The sequence below is a fragment of the Amaranthus tricolor genome, chromosome 7 (genome assembly GCF_026212465.1).
Source record: "Amaranthus tricolor cultivar Red isolate AtriRed21 chromosome 7, ASM2621246v1, whole genome shotgun sequence".
NCBI lineage: Eukaryota > Viridiplantae > Streptophyta > Magnoliopsida > Caryophyllales > Amaranthaceae > Amaranthus > Amaranthus tricolor.
This window is the reverse complement of record NC_080053.1, coordinates 10,206,077-10,220,365: the sequence shown is the minus strand read 5'-3', so window position 1 is coordinate 10,220,365 and position 14,289 is coordinate 10,206,077. Positions and strand designations below refer to the sequence as shown.

Genomic DNA, 14,289 nt, shown 5'->3' with positions numbered 1-14,289 from the left:
AGTTGCTCGGTACCGATCAGAAAAGAAGGAAGTTGAAGGTGATGGGAGAGTGTATAGAAGACCTCTTTGGTTGATTTTTGGTCCTTTATGTTTAATAGACCTGTTAGAACACCGTAGAATTTTGTAATAAAATTTGTTATATAGATTTGTGGACCTTCATACTTCCATGATGTATAAGTTTGGTTCTTGGTATAGTTGTTAAACTTGAGATTATCTGTCATAGATGTTGATTTGGGATTTGTGATTCGATTTTATAGGATACTGTTTTAGTTTTGTTTGCCTTTAGGGTATATAAACTCGCAACAACTTCTCTTAGTCAATAAGTAAATCGAGTTATTACAATTAATTACCATCATTGGAGTTTCGAATGGTTTGCAATCAAGCATTCCAGCTTTTGTTAAGTGGTCGAGAGTGTATTTCTTGTGGTTAATGAAAATTCCCATTTTTGAATTTAGAAATTCAATTCCAAGAAAGTATATGAGGCTTTTACGGCCCGTTTGGTTGATGATAATGAAGTAATGAAAATGAAATGTTGTAATGGCAATAGTAATGAAGGAATGGATATGAGAATTGGTAATGAAGATTCTTTTGTTTGGTGTGCATGACTAAAGAATGGTAATGGAAGATAATATTCCATTGATTGCATTTGGTTGTTAGTAATAAAAAATGGTAATGACTCTTAGTTTCATTATTGTATATTTGTATTTAAAAGCATTATTGTATCTAAATTATTCTATCTAATGATTCTTTTTTTAATAATAATATTTTTTTGGATAATTATATACATTACCTTTTTTTTCTTCATTATTTTTTTTGTTCAACTCGAAACAACATTACCTTATTTTATTACCACAGTAATACTTCATTACCATTACCGCCTAATACCATGTTGTTTGATGGTAATGAAAATGCCCCTTTTTGGTAATTTCATTACCTTATTTTATTACCATCTATTACCATTGAAGGCATCCAAACAACCAAAATTTTCATTACTTAATTTTATTACCATTACCGCCCTCTAATACCATGTACCAAACGGGCCGTTAAGGTATTGCATTTGGAACTGTTGAAATAACTTGCCTTTCAGGAGGTTAATTTCCTCTTTATCCTTTCTTGTAGTCATCATATTTTCTATATAGATGATCTTACGTCATTTTTCCGTTTTAGGAAGATGCTATGATCAGAGTTACTCTGTCGATAACCAAATCTTTTCATAGCCATAGCAAACCTTGCAAATAAAGCCCTTGGAGACTACTTTAACCCAATAGAGCCTTTTTCAGTTTGTCCCCTTCATATTATCATAGGAGTACATATTTATACAGAAAATTATCTCATAATTATAGCTAATTAGTCTCCTAATTACAGCAATCACCTAACTAATATTGTACATAATACTGCCTATTTTAACATTATTCTTTCCTACAATTATATGTCATCATTGAGACCATTTTGTGAAGTATAACTACATACAATCTATATAGCCATGGAATATTAACAAGATTACAAATGATACTAAGAAATTCAATTAGAAAAAGCATTTTTGTTGTTATAAGAGTAAGGCTATGTAACAGCCTTTCAAACCCACATTGGTAGCATTGAGATATAATAATGGAGCTTATACTACTTGAACACTATAAATACGAGAAGCTAAGGGAAAGCAATAGCTTGTACTGGGTTAATCGTAGAGTAAGCTTTCTAGCAATATTAATTACATAGAAATGGATTAATACTTATTTCTCAAGTAAACTTTCTAAATCTCTACTTCACAAAAATCCTATGAAGCCTCGTCTAAATACCTCTCAGACATTTTGTCGTATAAGGAATGTTAATGAGCATCTCATGTTCTCAGCTTCATATAATTTTAAAGAACAGTTTATGTGCATCAACCTTAATTCATCTCCAAAATTAAAGTTCTTTAATAGCTTCAGAAAACTCATAAAAATGGCAGATAATGGAATTACATTGGATAACCCTGAAAGAGCTATTAGGATGAAGGAAGAATGGATATTTTATCTGTTATAATATTTCACAGCCTCTACATTATTAAAACCTACTTATGCAGTTGATTTAAGGATCAGATGAATGGACGGCACGCTGTATTACATGACCATCAACTAGTCTTTATTGTAATGATCAGTTAATTAGGCACTAGTTTTTATAATAGAAATTTTTAATTTAAGTATTGGTGATAATGAGAAAAGCACACGTTAATTAATTATAAAAGAATGCCAATAGATTATTATTGGAAATTCTTTATCACATTAGTTATTTTTTAGCTTGTAACCATGTTAGTAGTAAAATATTATAAATATACTAAAAATTTAAGAAATTATTTTTTAAAGTTCCTCATTAAAAGCAACACATGTGCTTCTTACATAATTTATAACTAAAGTTTCCTTACCTTTTAATTTTTAAGAAATTATATAATCAAGTGGTTCATGCCAAAGAAAGGGAGAGGCTATTAAACCCTACTATAAATAATGAGAATTAAACTCCAGTTACATAGATAAAAACCAAAATACTTAGCTATTAGGTTAATTTGTGTTTTTCAAATTTAAACCTTGTTTTGACCGATGAAATTGGAAAGGAATTAAGGAGAGATATTTAGAGAGTGTTTGGTATGAGGATTAAAAATGTAATGAAAAGTTAAGGATGGGTAAGGGAAATGATAAGTGTTTGGGGCACGAGGATTACATATTGAACCTTCTAATATACATTCCCCAGCAGTTTCTACTCCGAGCACGAGGCTCCATAACAAAAATTGATGTTGCAGCATGGGTTTGTCGCCATCAAAAGCATTGGTGGCGACACTCGTGCTCAGTATTATACTCATAACAATGGTGATCAACATAATTCCTACAACCATCCTACCACCTTTCTCTGCCATAATTAAGACCATGTTTGGTTGGTACATTTTTAATGGTATGGAATGGTATCACAACCCATTCCAATGTTTGGTTATGCATTTTTACATTGGGATCTCATACCCTTTGGATTCTCATCCCATTCCATTCCTTAGAATCCCATACCCTCCTACCCCCCAAGTTTCAAACTCCATTCCATCCCATATTCAAACCCTAATTCACTCTTCCTTCTTATTTCCCTCTCTTCCTTCAATCTGAAATTTTCTGTTCTGTTCTTCAATCTTCTTCCGCCTCCTTCAATCTTCTTCAACCTTCCCTCACCGGTGACCTCCTGCTCCCTTATTTTTTCTTTTCTGTTCTTCGGTTTTCCCGTACTCTGTTTAACCTCCATTTCAGCCTCTCCGCCAGCAGCCCAGTCTCCTCCATTCCATCCACTCCTCCAACGTCCAGACGGTAGCAACCAACAATGCCGCAGACCGGCAAACGCGCCGCCCATAACCACCAAAGTATATACCTTTTTTTTTCTTTCTTTCCCTAGAAATTTTAATTTCAATTGTTAATTTGCTATAGATTGTTTTGTTAATCGTTAAACAATCGTTGTTAATCAATTCGATCAAATTCATTGTACTGGAGATTGCTTTGTTTTGATGTTTTGATTGCTATTTCGTTCGATTAAAGGACCTTTTTTTTGTATTGGATGTTTGCTGATTTTTTCTTTTGATTGCTTTTTTATCTTTTGATTGCTATACTTTGTTATGTTTTGATTGCTTTGTAAATTGTTAAACAATGTTTGCTGATTTTTTCTTTCATGTCTTCTCTGTTGCTCTCATGATTTTCTTTGTGGTGGTTAAAATGTTATTGTTTGGGTCTTGGATTCAGTAGTGTTGGATGTAGTAGCCTCTACTTTTAAAAAATGTGCTTGCATACCAATCTAGGCTGCCTCCAATTCAAATGCTTAGTTTTTTAACAAGATCTCATGGAGATTGCTGTTGGATATATATCTAGATTAATATGATGATGCATATATACATTCACAGAAATGATTCCATCTCAATTAGCCATAGTAAGAAGAAGGAAGAAGAGACAAATTGAATTACTACTACTTCTCATGGTTGTTAACAATGTCGTCACACTCATGTACTTGGTGATGTGTATGATGGGTGTAATTGTTTATGAAATTGAACGACCACGTTATAGCAAAAGTGAGAAGAAATACCTTAGACAAAAGCAGTTGGATGCACTAATCAAGGATACTGATATAGTCTGCAAAAGTGAACTTCGTGTGAATAGAAAAACCTTTTATGTCCTTTGTGAGATGGTCAGAGATGTCGGTGGTTTAAATGGCACTCGAAATATGTCTTTGGAGGAAATTGTAGCTATGTTCTTGTACACTTTGGCACATCATTTGAAAAATAGGACAATTAGAAGTCATTTCTTTCGAAGTGGAGAAAGTGTTAGTAGAAACTTCCACCGATGTCTTCTTGCCGTGTTAAAACTATATACTCACTTGCTAAAAAAGCCGACACCTATAACAGAAGATTGTGAAGTGGATAGATGGAAATGTTTTAAGGTAATAACATAATTTCATCTATATTATTTAAAAATCTATCCACTTTGTTTATTGTAAAACTTATCCCTCTTGACTTTTTTTTTGTAGAATTGTTTAGGAGCCTTAGATGGCACTCATATTAGTGTTCATGTGCCAAGTGAGGATAGAGCAAGATATCGGACAAGGAAAGGTTCTATTGCTATGAATGTGTTAGGTGTATGTAACCCTAATTTGGAGTTCATATATGTTCAACCTGGTTGGGAAGGATCCGCTCATGATGGTCGTGTCCTTCAAGATGCTATTACTAGGCCTAATGGTTTAAAAGTGCCACAAGGTAATCATACTTAGAATTTAGATTTTATATTGTGGAGTCCAATAAGCAATGTCATGACCTTTTTTTTTGCCATATGTCAAGGTTCCTACTATTTGGTAGATGCAGGATACACGAATTGTGAAGGGTTTTTAGCACCATATAGAGGTCATCGATATCATCATAAAGAGTGGGGGGGACCGACAACCAATTAGTGCGGAAGAGTACTTCAACATGAAACATTCTAAGGCAAGGAATGTTATTGAGAGATGTTTTGGACTATTAAAAGGAAGGTGGGGTATTCTTAGGACCCCATCCTTCTTTCCAATACGTACTCATGGGCGTATAGTTCAAGCATGTGTACTATTACACAATCTTATTCGAAAACATATGCCAACAGATTACACAATGTATTGGGATTCCGATAGTGAAGAAGGTGAAAGTGATGATGAGGGCCTAGATGATGAAGTTGAGTTGATTACTCAAATAGCTACTACGGATGCTTGGACTACTTATCGGAATAACTTAGCACAAAATATGTTTAATAATTGGAGACTTAGGCATAATAGCTAAACATAAATGTTTGTTTAGTTTATTTGGACTTATGTTTGGGTGTTCCTTTTTATGATGTAATCGAATTTTATGGTGTTGAGATATTTTTTATTGTGTAATTGGATTATTTATTTTATCTTGCAAATAAGAAAATAGCCTTATTTGGTAATCTTTTTTTTAATACATCATTGTTTTATAGGATGAATGTTGGTCTATTTGTTCAAAGTGGAAGAGGGAAAAACAAGCGATCATGGAATAAATCGTATGTATGAACATTGGAGCTGAACATTTTTTTTAATAGTTTAGATTTGTATTGGAGCTGAACATTGTAGGATTGGAAAGTGATTGAAAGAATTTACCACTTTTGGCAATTATATTAATAGCTTCAGACGTAGATAATTCATAAATCATACTTCATACTATTCACTATATCATTATTACTGTGTTAGTATGTATGAATTTTAGTATTTAAGGCATATTGTAACAATATTTTAATTCTTGAGATTCATTTTAGTTGAAAAATCGTATGAATAAAATATTAATTATTTTTTAATTTTTATTATGTTTAGTAAGGAAAATAATTACATTAAATTTAAAAGTTTAATCATTTTATCTAGATTTAAAACTTCGCATGTAATGTAATTAATTTGATCATGGAATGAATGTTGGTCTTATTAAGACATGTGATTATAGCATCTTGGACAAAAACTTTTTGTTTTAAAGGGAGTTTTCATACGTCGTAGTCAAGTGATGAGAATTAGTTGAGTTGTTGTGAGGTTCTAATAAGTTCTAATGTTGTTAGGTTGCCTAAATAATTTAAAAATACACATAAGTATTTAAATTTTAAAAAATTGATACCCATAAAATCATGAGAATCTTTGAAACACAATAACAAAGTCAATTTCTAGTGTTTGATGTTTTCAAACTAATAGAATTTGTCTGTTATAATTGTTGGTTTGTTTTATCTTCAAATGTTTTGTTGTTCTTCGTATGCTTATTTTGTTTCATACTGGTTGTTATGTCGTGCTAATGACATACATACACGTTTTGACATTGTACATGCAATTTTAAGTTGTTTGCGTGTGGTCAATTAAGAGAAATAAGTGTATTCAAGTTAACCCAAGTACAATTATGAATCATATAAGAATGGGATTACCTTTATATAATGTGATTAGATTTGAGTTATGAAATAGTTAATGGAGGTTTATGTGGATAAGTTGATAAGGGACACAAAAAGGATATAATCATTTATTTTTAGTTCTTAGTCACTAGATGCAGCATTAAATAGCAAAAAAAAAAAAAGCCAAAAAAAAACATATAATACAAATGCTGCGGTTCACCTAATGCCTGCAGTATATAAGCCCTTATATGTTGCGGTTTTAGTAAGCTTGAAGTATAAGCACTTATATGTTGCGGTTTATTTGAGCCCGCAGCAATTAATTTTTTTTATAATGCGATTCTGTTTTACCCGCAGCAAATAACCGTTTTTAAAACGCGCCTTTTTAACGTTCCTTTTACAAAACCTTTTGTTCTCATTCATAAACCCTTTTCAAACCTACTGTACTATGCACGACTGTTTCATCAACCCCCTTCTTCTTCTTCTTCAAGCTAAGCTTCAATTTTCTTCAAACCCACAAAATTTGTTCATAATCCCTCATCTTCTTCTTCAAGCTACAATTTTTTTCTTACCCACGACATTAAACCCACGAAATTTAACCCAAGCACGACTGAGGCATTGCAATTTTCGTTTCTTCAAGTTCTTGCATTAATTCTTCACCATTTAAGTTCTTTTAATTAAGGTATAATTTCTCTCTTTTGTTTCTTCAACCTTTAGTTCTTCAAGTTTTTATAGTATTTTCGGGCTTAGTTCTTCAAATTATACTTTTTTGTTTTTCATTGTAGGTTACTATACCCAATTGTAGAGTACACCATTATCCTTCTCCATCTTTGTTTAAGTTCTTCAACCCACCATTGTTGTTTTTCCTTCAAAATCCCACAAAATAAGGGCAAAGGTTGTTCTTCTTTAAGGTATAAATTTTTCAATCTTTGTTTAAGTTCTTCAAGAATAGCTTCATTGTGATTTAATAGCATCAAGAATAATTTTAATTAATTAGGATTTTTAGGGTAGATTGAATGTGAATAATTTACTTATGTATATATGTAGTTGTATATTTAAATGTGAATAATTTACTTATGTATGTAGTTGTATATTATTAGTTTCTTATTATTTTGATTTATGTGTATTGGTTAAAGAAAACGACTTTTTTTTTGGTTATATATGTTTTGTCATTACAATATGTTTTTGGTTATATAGGGTTATCTAGGGTTAATTTGGGTTAATTATATATGTTAAAAGTTGTGTATTAATTTTATTTTGAATTAATTAATCACACTAATTAGGATGACAAAAGACCATTCTTGGATGTATGGAAGCATTGAATCGTCAGAATTTATTGATGGCGTATTAGAATTTTGTAATATTGCGGTTGAACATCAAGTTAGGACCGGGGGGGGGGGGGGGGAGTTGGTTTTTATTGCCCATGTGTCACGTATGGCAATGTATCATGTGGCTGATGTCAATGAGGATGTAGTAGATCATATTGATGGGTATGAGACAAATGAAGAGAATGTCGATGAGGATGTGGATCATGTTGATGAGATGATGGATGGACTCGAGGATGAGTTAGGAAAACGTCCTCGTGTTTTTGACTTGTTGACAGAGGCTTCTCAAAAGCCGTTGTACCCTGGATGTACAAAGTTCACCAAACTAACAGCAGTGTTGACAATTTCAACATTAAGTCAAAGTTTAATTGGAGTGACGCTAGTTTCACAATGTTATTAGAAGCGTTAGGTGAGATGCTTCCTGAGGAAAATGAACTTCCAAATTCGACATATTATGCCTAAAAGCTCATGTGTCCTTTCAGCTTAGAGTACCAGAAGATTCATGCGTGTCCGAATGATTGTGTATTGTACCCGGGAACACAGAAAGTTGCTGATGCTGAGGTGAGTTTTGAAATTATTAAGTATATTCTTGATTTGTTTTGTATTTTTTGGCTTTGATTTACTTATACTAATTGTTATATATGTCACTTTTTATTTGAACAGATGGGCTGGAAGGAAAAAGAAGCTACGGGGGAGTTCACCCGAAGAGGCAATGTTGATGCATTGCATATGGTCTTAGGCGGGTAGTCGGAAAAGGAGGCGTCCACGTGGGGTTAAAGAAGGCATTCGGCAAAGAGTGTGTTGCTACTCAATCTCGAACGATGCCACCTAATGAAGTAGCAACCCTGCGAGCAGAAATTACGAAGGGCGTTCTCGCCAAAGTGGCACTCTTGTTGCAGAAGATGGGAGCACCCATTGTTGACTTGGCAAACCTAATTGTCGAGGATCAACAAAGTCAACATGGGGATCCTAACGCTTCGGTCGATCCAACACCCGAGCCAATCACCCCCGTAGCACCCCAGCCCATTACTACCCCTAAAGGGCAAACTCCCACACCGGAGACCATGAACTCCGTTGCTCAAAATCCGGAGCCAACTCCCGAGCTAGTGGTACAGGTACATACTTTTTAAATATATAAGCACTTATTAATTTAAATTGCAACGTGTTTTAATATTTTATTATGATGCTTATTATACTAAACGACACAATTTTCAGGAGGCAACTCCTTGTTCTCTTTTGCTGCCTCAGTTAGGTGTTGCTAGTGATGAAGACTTAACTGAGGTTGCATATGGTGTGGCACAGCCAACCAAAGAGGGCCAAACAGTGCATTTGATGCCTGTTACAAGTGGCCACATCAGTGTGACCGTGGAAACTATTCTAAAGGGGTTTGAAGATTTCTCACTCTCGGTTCCAATGCCAGAATGGAGCCTTAAGAAACTATCAGACGCCCTAGATAGTTTCGTCACATGGCCATATGCTTAGGTCCGATTCACTACCATGGTAATAATCATTTGTATCTTATTTATTTTTAATTTTTTAATTGCATGCTTACACTAATTTAATTGTATAAATTGAAATAGCAAAAGAGTCCAAAGGGCTCTAGGAAAGAGATCGGTTCCTCATCAAAGGTGTCAACTGGGTCAAAGTCGATGGCAATCACTCCAATTTTGACTGATGCGGAGCTAAAAGATCTCTCTCAAGATTGCAAATGGCTGCACACATGTGCATCTCGCCTGCTTGAGGAGGACCCAATCGTTCTAACCCTGCAGAAGGAACAATTCTGCTTTGTTGAGAGCCCACTTGTAATTATTGGTCCTAGTGACTTTGGGCAATTTTTGAGAGGAGAAATGTTGAATGTAGCTCTTATCCATCTATACAAGAGGTGATGTTCATTATCTTACAATTTAGGCATTATTGTTTAATTGTATTAACAACCGAATTACTGACAAAATTTTCTTATTCATGAATTTAGTGCGACTTACGAGGAGATTAATTCTTGCGAACCTCCAATAAAAATTGGATGGTTTTGTCCTGAGTCAATTTCGGGTACTAAAAGCGTAAATATTCCAAATGACGTCAAAGCATACATTGAGACTGCTTTGAATAATTCCCTTGCATCTAAATACACGTTCATTCTGGCTCCATATGTGGAAGAGTAAGTTTTATTCTTGAAATTGAACTTATCTTTTAATTTTTAAGTTCACATAATCTCTAATTTCTTGATTTTAAATTTGTGTTTGTAGTTTGCATTGCATACTTTTGGTCATATTTCCTTTAACGAACATTGTGCACGTCTTTAACTCATTACAAAAACCTCAAAGGCCGCCTCACAACACAAAATTCAAAGCCTTGTTGAATGCGTACGTAATTTTATAAGTTTTACCAATTTTTATTTAATTAAGTGTTATATATATATATATATATATATATATATATATATATATATATATATATATATATATATATATATATATATATATATATATATATATATATATATATATATATATATATATATATATATATATATATATATATATATATATATATATATATATATATATATATATATATAGTTATATAGTTATACTTTTCCCATGCGTTTCAGCATAATGAAGAAAGTGCGTGGAGAAATAGGATCTAAATCTGGATCCACATTACCGAAATGGATAGCAGTAAAGGTACACAACACTATTCGATTTTATGGGTTTTTAAGCTTTTTTTGGACTTTCAAGAATAAAGTAGTTCAAACTTTGTTTGTTTTGCACGAAATTTGGCACACAACACTATTTGGTATATATTATTGTGATGAAGTGGTTAGAATTGAAAATAATATTCATATGCTAGAAATTACATGCTAAGTTGCGATTTTATGGGTATTTAAGCTTTTATTAGACTTTCGCGCATAAAGTAGCTCAAAATTGGTTTGTTTTGCACGAAACTTGGCACACAACACTATTTGGTATATAATATTGTGTTGAAGTGGTTAGAATTGAAAATAATAGTCATATGATAGAAATTACGTGCTAAGTTGCGATTTTATGGGTTTTTAAGCTTTTTTTTGGACTTTCGCGCATAAAGTAGCTCAAATTTAATTTGTTTTGCACGAAACTTGGCACACAACACTATTTGGTATATATTATTGTGTTGAAGTGGTTTAGAATTGAAAATAATAGTCATATGCTAGAAATTACGTGCTAAGCTGCGATTTTATGGGTTTTTAAGCTATTTTGGCACTAACATCTATTTTCTCTTAGTGCTTTCGACAAGCTGATAATACCGTTGATTGCGGCTACTACACTCTCAAGTACATGGATGATATCTTACAATCCGTGAAGGAGGTTGGAGTCGAAAAGATTGACGCCGTAAGTATTTGTTACGTTCTTAAATTATAATGTTAATTTACTATTGGTAAAGTCTAATAATGTTTATGTATCATTTAATTTAATATTATATTATAAGTTTTATACGACATTCCAAGGGAAACACGCCTTTGAGAGATGGAGAAATGCGCCAATTGAAAGTCAAGATTGCCGCGTATCTTGCTAATTTTTGTTCTTGGTAAATAATATAATTAGTTTAGATTTAGGACTTTAATTTGTATATGTACATATTATTATATATATGATAGAGAGTTTACAGAGAGATTAATTGTGATAATTGGTGATTATCATTGGATTATTGGATTAATCATGGTTTACATTGTACATTATTGAATTATTTATTAGTATTAAACGAAAAAAGAAAAAAAAAGTAATATATATATGCTGCGGGCCTCCATAAAACCGCAACATATAGTGCCGTAGCATATAGTGCAAAACTATATGTTGCGGTTTTGTGGAGGCCCGCAGCATATAGTCTTGCACTATATGCTGCGATTTGAGGGAGGCCCACAGCATATGGTTAACTTTTCAGCTGCAGTTTAAAACCGCGGCATTTACAATAGGCCATCTGCTGCTATCACTAATGCTTGGGCCAAAACCGCAGCATATTATGGCTAAAAAACCGCAACAAATGAGGTTTTTTCCACTAGTGTGTGGCTAGGCTCTCATGGACTCACCATGTTGGTATGCATACTTAACATATGGAACCCAAATAGAACGGGCAACGCCATAGGTAGGAGGTTCCCTTGAGACAAGCTCTCCCAAAGTGGATTACTTCAACTATATTTTGAAAGCTTTGGCGACTCAAACAGGGCGGACAAAGTCATAAGCCATAAGCCATAAGATGTTGGAGTCAAGGACGAATCTTATACTCAAATGATGATAAGAAAGCAAAGAAGTGAATAAGTAAAGTTGATAAGTAATGAGTCAAGGATGAATCTTATACTTAAATGGTGATAAGAAAGCAAAGAAGTCAATAAGTAAAGTTGATAAGTAATTGAACTTAGAGCTTTGTATGCTAAGTTGAACGTAATATTTTCTGTGTTTAAACCTTTTTTCAATTTTGTCGTTAGTTGCTTTTTTTGATCGACGAAACATGTTCCAAGTTTTATATAAACTTTTGGTTGTTAGATGATTCTTATAGTTTCTTTGTTTAGTTAATGGTTTGTGATATACCACACAAATTTGACATATAGTATTTGTATTCAGGTTGATTTTATTTGAATTGTAAATCTTATAATGATAAAAATTATTAATTACGTAAATCTAATCTAAAGATTATAAAAATTTGACTTTGGACAACCATTGTCAAGATGAATATAACAAATTTTCATTTGACTATTTAGGTTCTTACAATTACTGAAAAAAGAGTTTAGGACAAAGTTAATTTGATAGGTAAGTATGAATGGAAAGTTGAGGATAAAAAGATGAGATTGGGACTGAATATTAATAGTTGAAAATGGTGAAAATATAACCCAATTTCTTGTTTTTTATGTTAGTAATAAGAATAATTTAAGAATTGTAATATTTCTTGTTTGTTAAGTGGGAATGAAATTGAAAATAAAACAAAAATTTATTTTACCCTTTCTAAATATATCTTTATCTTTCTTGAGCCGGGGTACTTCTTTGACCGCGTTCTTCTTTTTGGGTATGAATTGCCGCCGTCCTTCCCTTCCCAAACCTTGTCCATAGTTTTCTATGAGTAGGATACATCGGGTAGGATGATAATGGACCCTTCCTAAATATAATTTGAATGTTTGAATATTTCTTGTTTGATTTATAAAATTTATCTATTTACAATGGTATATATATCTTCTAACATTTTCCCTCCAATTTCTACCCATCTAATACCGTTCTTAATATTGTTACAATGATATCAATCAAGATTTTACCCATTCCTAATTTTAATTTTAATATTATTAACAACATAGATTCCCGTGCCACGATTAATGAATTTTTTAATATAAAATTAGTAATCTTATATGTGTAAGTAAGTTATTATATGACTCTTAATTTCTTAAGTATATTGAAACTACAAATTGATTTGTTTTAAAAACTGTAAAACTATAAGTAATTACATAAAATAATAGAAAATTTCTAGACATAAAAAATAATATAAAAATAATTTAAAATCTTCAATGTCTTTGTAAAACCTTAAAATTTATTTTAAGCCGAAAGAACATATTTTTACTATAATAATTAACATATAACTTAATTTAAGTATTTATGTATTCTAAATTGTCAAACATAGGTGATAAAATTATCATTTGAAATTTATTTCACCGATATCTTATCCTAATTATTAATTATTATTTACTTAAATAATTAATGTGTAATCTATTTAATTTGTGCATTTTTTTAATATAGCCATGTAAGTAATATATAGGATTATTTTATGAAAAACATTAAAAGTTATTTTCTTTTCTTAATTTATTACAAATTAACTTTAATGAAAATTATTAATTTACATAAATAATTAATATGTTATTCGATAATTATCCATTGTAATTAAAAGATATTATATATTTTAGATGATTGTATATGCCAAAAAGTTAGTAGTAAATAAGGTAAAATTTTAAAATCTTTTGTAATTAATCAATTAAATAAATCTAATCAGAAAGATATTACATGATATGCTAAAAAATATTTTCCTAATAAGAAAATGAAAAGAGCGAGAAAATTTTTATTATAAAGTCGACATGTGTCCTAATCGTCTCTTTATTAGTATATTATATCATTTTTAACATACTTACCAAATTAATGATATTGATTAACATTTTAGTCACATTATTCTACAGATTTCACAATATTATTCAAAAATTTACACTGGTCTATAAATTTAGGAACAATATTATTCTACAGCTATTAAACAAATTTTGAAAATAATTTTTCTATATTAATAAATTATTTTCTTTTATTTTGGAAATAATATTGGAAATCATATTGAAAAATGATATTGATTAAAATTTTAGTCACATTTCAGTTTGGAAATAATATAGGAATCATATTGAAAAATAATAAAGCTGTCTAAATCTTATTCTGCACCTTAATAAATTCTAGTATTTTAGGAAATAATTTTCAATAATTAATCGACTGCCACGTCAACATAATTGAGAGGAAAAATAATAAATAAAAGTTTGACATGTGTCAGTCTTGTTTTTTCATTAATAGTCTTTATAGATTATAGAT

General features: G+C 31.5%; 1 protein-coding gene across 1 annotated transcript; it reads left to right on the top strand.

The window, feature by feature from the left end:
* The first annotated feature begins 4,957 nt into the window (after positions 1-4,957).
* On the top strand, positions 4,958-5,624 carry LOC130818473 (uncharacterized). The gene is made up of 3 exons (XM_057684646.1): positions 4,958-5,283; positions 5,475-5,537; positions 5,582-5,624. The coding sequence occupies exons 1-3, from the start codon at positions 4,958-4,960 to the stop codon at positions 5,622-5,624; spliced, it is 432 nt and encodes a 143-aa protein (XP_057540629.1).
* Positions 5,625-14,289: the final 8,665 nt, after the last annotated feature.

What these genes read in the sequence shown, in the direction of transcription:
- LOC130818473 (XM_057684646.1), top strand. Translation starts at nt 4,958, where the DNA reads ATGAAACATTCTAAGGCAAGGAATGTTATTGAGAGATGTTTTGGACTA. An exon ending in TTTAATAATTGGAGACTTAG is followed by an intron (nt 5,284 to 5,474) that starts GCATAATAGCTA and finishes ATTGTTTTATAG; the next exon opens with GATGAATGTTGGTCTATTTG. An exon ending in AAGCGATCATGGAATAAATC is followed by an intron (nt 5,538 to 5,581) that starts GTATGTATGAAC and finishes TTAATAGTTTAG; the next exon opens with ATTTGTATTGGAGCTGAACA.